General features: G+C 35.8%; 1 protein-coding gene across 1 annotated transcript; it reads right to left on the bottom strand.

Moving 5' to 3' along the window:
- Window positions 1-654: 654 nt before the first annotated feature.
- Window positions 655-2,360, bottom strand: LOC18595845 (gibberellin 3-beta-dioxygenase 1-like). Its single transcript, XM_007023957.3, has 2 exons — window positions 1,734-2,360; window positions 655-1,315 (listed from the first exon to the last, which is right to left on the bottom strand). Exons 1-2 carry the CDS (start codon window positions 2,210-2,212, stop codon window positions 679-681), a joined length of 1,116 nt encoding a protein of 371 aa, XP_007024019.1. The 5' UTR covers window positions 2,213-2,360; the 3' UTR covers window positions 655-678.
- Between the last annotated feature and the right edge of the window lie 3,439 nt (window positions 2,361-5,799).

Consider the following 5,799-nt stretch of genomic DNA (forward strand, 5'->3'; position numbering starts at 1 on the left):
TGTGGAATTGCACGTGGTTGCAGAGGCAATATCATCTTCAGTATGCAGAGCATTTCCGTGCATCGAAATGACTGACAACTCTGTCTCTGCAATAATGCTCAAAATTCCAAAGAAAAAAAGATTGATTATATTGATGTAATCATGGCCGCATGCAATTTCTTGTTCTTCTCATGGATATTGGAGTTACATGTTCACAGGAAAAATTTTATGTTGGGTTCATTCAATGTTGTAGGTTTTGGTGATACATAGTAGCAACAGTTTTGCATAATATTCTATGTTTGATCCAATAATGAATTAGCGGACTTTTTTATCTTGATTACTGTCTTATTCGTTTGAATGGGGATCTTCCTCCATATCCGGGGCTAAAAGATGTCGGTTCTAATGTCTTTTTACATGAATATTCAAACAAGAATTCCTCCCTCTATCTCTTTCAGCACAAAGACAAAAGACAGAAGAGAGACCCTTTGTCTGGATTCCATGGTATGATTTGATATTACTTATCCGCTTGGGCCTTTTCATGGGAACTAACCCTCTCAGTATTCTCCCCTTTAGTTTACCCCTCCCAGCGCTATCCTCCATGATAGATTAGGGTCCCCATGAAAATGTCCAAAAACCAATCAAGATATGGCAAGGAATAATATAAGAGGAAGAAAATAAAAAAGCAAAAGTGACTCTCTCTTAGCCAACTGTTACGCTATTATTGTGTTCATTTACATCAACCAATCCATTTAGGGGAACACAAACCCGAACCGAGGACAGTGCCTTGTTGAAATGCTTTGCTTTGGTGTCAAGGTATTCATTCCAAGTAACTGGTCGGTAGAGGGGTGGGTGACTTGGGCCTACTAGTTTCGGATGGGGTGATATTTTGACACTGGATGGTGGCCCATATAAATAGGCTATGGATAGCCGGTGACGGGAACGGTTCACCATGGCCCGGTGAAGAACGCTCGGGTATGACCCGTTGGATAGTATATGCATCAGGTCCCCTACGTTGATCACTAGCCCGCCAGGTACCGGAGGGACTGTCACCCACTCAGCTCCCTCTTTTAGGACCTGCAACCCGCTGGTGTTGTTTTGGTAGAGGATGGTGAGGAGGGTTGAGTCCGTATGCGCGGCGAGACCCATGGCTCGCTCCGGGTCGGGACAAGCCGGGTAGAAATTCAACTGTAAGGCTGCTGAAGCCTCTCTGAAGTCACCCTTTGGGCCAGCCCATTTCATATCTTGCTTGGCTCTTATGCCTAGGGAACCCAGCACCAGCCACATCAATCTCCCTGCTAGCTTTTTCATTTCTTCCTTGTATTCTTTAATCACATCACTGAGAAAGAAACAAAGAAATGAATATGAATGCAGCAAAAACACAAACCAAAAGAAGAAAAAAAAAATCAAAACACTGTGTGGAACAGTGATGCTGCTATTATTCTGGATATAAAACAAAGCCAACAGTTGATAAGTGGGTTTTTTGTTTATTGATTCCAAATCTACTTCGTGGGACCAGGGCTTTCATTGTAATCTGTGCTAATTGCATTAAGGGGTAGCAAATGGGTTTCATGTTTTGCCACAAAATAAAAAGATCAAAACAAATTAAGATAATATACAAAATATAAAATATTCATACAGAAAAGAATATACTTAATAAAAAGGAGATGAAAAGCTAAACAATGATACTACATATCAAATTATAATATAATCAGATTTTGCACGTGCATGAGCATGTGTTGCCAATTGGTGCTCACCAGTAATTGCTGTAATCTTGGGGCCAAAGTTGGCGAAAATGCTCGTCTGGTGATCCGACAATAGTGAAGCCCTCTGACCACATAAGCTTAGAAAAAAAGGAGGAAATTCTTGCAAATCCATAGCCCGACACACCATCCGGTGATCTAGCAGCTTTGAGTTTTTGGTGGACCGGTAAAGAGAAAAGGGTTCGGCCAGTGCACTCCACCATGTCAAGGAGGCTAGGAGGGATGCCATGATTGATGACTTGGAAAACGCCCCACGTTTTGCATGCATGGCCGATACCTTGCAGAGCATTAGGGTCATCGAGATCGATAATCGGAACGGATTCAGCGGCAAAGGCATCGCCGCAAGGGTAGTCGTCGCGCTGATTCCATGCGTACAAGTCAGGCAGTTCTTGGAGTGAGGTAAAGTCAGGGTGTTTGAGTTGTTGGAGGTGGACAGGGTGGGCTCTAAAGGCGTCTGAGAGCCTTGAGGGCATAGTGAAAGTTCGAGAGAGAGAGAGAGAGAGAGATTAACTTGTGCTTGAAAAGAAGAGAGAATTGAGAGTTTAGATGAAAAAAGGACGTCTTGGTTTTTAATGAGTTAAAAGAGTTAGAAAACAGGTTAGTGGGAGCACTAGTAGAGGTGTACTTTGCTGTGAAGAAACAGAGAAAATGAGCGAAGAGATATGATGGCTTCTAGTGAGTATATATAGAGGGAGGGGGGAAAGGGTTGAGAGAGATTGGTTTTCGAATATAAAAAATAAAAAACAACAAAAGATGAGAGATGAGAGAGAATTTCATTTGATGGATTAAAAGGTTCTGATATTTATGGAGCAATTGGTGAAGTTAGACAGTGATTCATTAAATTTTATATTTTATACAAAAAGTTTAAAACAGTTATTTTCATCGTGCATATGGTTATCATATCAATTAAATGCAGACAAAAACAGGGACCGAGTATTTGACCTTGTTGCATGATTTTTTTTTTAAAAAAAATAAGATTCGAACCTCTCTTCTTAAAATATTAATAAAATATAAAAAAAAACCCTCAAACTAATACCTTTTACAATTAAGAGAAATTTAACTCACACAAATTCATTTTTCTTCTTTATTCCTCACCATAATTTTCTCTCCGTCTCTTTTTCTCGTTTTATCTTAATTCTCAAATCTTTAAATTCAAAATATCATGTTTTTAAGGATACAATTTGAAACTTAACTCGAACTACTAATTTAATTTAAATCACGAGATTAAATCTAAACCTCAAAAAACAAATAAATGAATAGAGCTGAAGGTTAATTATGTACTAATTTTGATGTAATATCATTCCTTAATAACTAAGATATGCAACAAAAATTTTCTATAATAATTAATACTTTGTTAAATGCGTGTATGCACGTATATATCTTTATTTCGTAAAGAATTAGAATGCTGACCCCATGTTACTTTTCGGAATGACCAAAAACCTTTGGATTTTTAGATTGATCTCAACTAAATTAGTCAGTAGGGTCAATCTAGGAAATTTTATTTTCTTATGAATTTTATTCACATTGATATAATAACAAATATAGTGCCTTTTTTCCAATATAGTCAAGTGGAGGGAGTTGCCTCCAATATACATACGGTGGCTCAGTGTCAAGGACAACTCAAGTGGTGACAGTTGTGGCTGTACCTGCTGTAGAATTTTTACAAAAGTGAAAGAATTAGTTTATTACATATGTATATATATAACTAATTAAGATTTAGGTGATCTGTACTTGACTTTCTTTAATAAAAAATTAAATCAAATTTGATAAATTAATTAATCTCGCAAATAGATTATTTGTACAAAATTCTTATGATGATTTGAGCTCTAAAAAAATATTACGCAGACAAATTTAATAATTTAGTATTTTTTTTCATTCAAACAAACATTTTAATGAAAATTTTAAGATATAATTTTCAATATCATTCAAAATATATTATTTTTATAGTATTAATATTTACTTTTACTCACGTATCATTGTTTTATATTTTTTTTAATCAAAGGAATTGACCTTAAAGTACCCTACCAAAGTCTTGCTCCTGTGAAAAAGGGAAAGACGAGTAATTGTGAAAGTGAGATATAGCAAATTAAGAAGAGACCACGAAGCTAGCAATAGTTGATTCAAGTCCTCTCATGTGTCATAAAAAGAGATAACAACCCTAAATTAAGTCGACTAAAAAGAGTTTTGCAGATTTAATTTTTTTATTTTAAAAAATAAATAAAAAAAATGCAACAAGAGGAGATTTAGGTACCATATTTATATGGTGGATCGATGTAATTGAAGATAGAGAGCAATTAAGTATTTATGTAGTAATTAATCTAGTTTTCTTATATTGTGATCTATACTTGGGGGTTAGATTAACTAATATATGTATATGTTCATCATCTATTGTTATTGGCATTTGCAAAATTGATGATTAGTGAATAGGCCGTATGGACATAAGAGACGATCAGTCACTATCGATTCAAAAAATGTAAATAGAAGAAAATCCCTGACGATGAAATTTTTTGTACAAAGAAAGAGAGAAGGAAGAAGATGAAGATGGTGACATAGGGAGTGGGATTAGAATGGATGAGTGTTGAGGGAGTAGTATTGGGGAGTTTTTCTTTCTTTTCTTTTCCATTTTATGTTCAGTGGTGTTGGGGGAGGTGCCGATAGAAGGGGACAGGAAATGATAGGAGAGTGAGTGTTTTGTATTGGACAAGAGAAAGAACAAAAACAGAAAGGACCATCTTGTCCTCTGCAAAACATTATAAAACTGAAGAAAGCAAAAGCATCTCGGCCTCTCAAAACCAAAGAGGGTTCCATGAAAGAGTAGGGGGCCTCTCTCCCTCCATGTGCCCTTGTCTTGTCCTCAAGTAGAAAACCATCCATATCAACAATCCCCCAATCCTCAGCCTAATCTCTCTCCACTACTTGACACTAGCTACACACCTTCACTTTGCCTAATATGACCCAATTGCCCATCCACTTGCCCTCTCAAATGGGTGGACCTCTCTCCAATATCCATGGTGGCTAGGGTATTCTCCTCGACGCGGATGGAACAAAGACAAAAACATCTTTTGGGAACATATGCACGGGTATTTCTGTCCAAAAATGAAAAATATATATATATATATATATATATATATATATATAAAAGTGGGATGAGTGCTCCTATGCTTTTCACTTGTATATATATTTGGTCATTTCCATGAAAAGTAGTAAAGTTCCTTTTGGTATTTTGCGGTTAGATTTGTGTTCTTTTGTCCTACATGACCCATGTGGGCTCCCAAAAACATCACTCTTTAAACAATACAACATTTTGCGGTGTCCCAAAGCACTATCTAATGGATTTCTTTTGTTCTTTGATTTAAGGCCCTCTCTCTTTCTCCTTGGACAAGGAGTTTAGAATGCTCTATTTTTTTCCTTTTGTTTGCTCTCATTCTCCTTTTTTGTGGTTACCATGGACACACAACATAATACCAACAATATTGTGATGTCATGATGGGGTGGGATAGCCCTATCATATCATATACCGTGAAGTGACCATCATATATAATATCAGACATAACCTTGTGAGCTCTGGAGCGCGCGCACATACACATGCACAATAATCATTTCACATGCATATGCAGTTCACGTGGCACAAACGTGATAAGGTCCGGTCGTTAGACAACGGTCCCAGGGTATAATGATTTAAGATAAAAGTTGGTTTGCTCTAGGGTAATAATTAGCCATCATATATATAGTTGTTACCTTTAGCCATAAATTATTAAACTCACTAATCAAATTCTCACAATGATGTCTCTTAAAGATTTTCAACATAATTAAGAATAAAAGACTCATACCCAGAAACGGATTCAGAAATTTTTCTAAGTTGTGTAATAATTAAAATAATTATAATTAAAAAAACATTAGTATTTAAATTATAGAAAAAAAATTATTTTTTCATGTAGTATTTAAATATTAATATATAAATTTCTTTTTATAAATCTACTTTGACTTGGAGTTTTGACCCTACTCCTTACAAAATTGCTAAAAAACTAATGAATTCATTAGTATAATTAATTACATAAAA

The sequence above is a fragment of the Theobroma cacao genome, chromosome 6 (genome assembly GCF_053813885.1).
Source record: "Theobroma cacao isolate CCN51 chromosome 6, ASM5381388v1, whole genome shotgun sequence".
Taxonomy (NCBI): domain Eukaryota; kingdom Viridiplantae; phylum Streptophyta; class Magnoliopsida; order Malvales; family Malvaceae; genus Theobroma; species Theobroma cacao.

What these genes read in the sequence shown, in the direction of transcription:
- LOC18595845 (XM_007023957.3), bottom strand. Translation starts at nt 2,212, where the DNA reads ATGCCCTCAAGGCTCTCAGACGCCTTTAGAGCCCACCCTGTCCACCTC. An exon ending in CAAGATTACAGCAATTACTG is followed by an intron (nt 1,316 to 1,733) that starts GTGAGCACCAAT and finishes TTTCTTTCTCAG; the next exon opens with TGATGTGATTAAAGAATACA.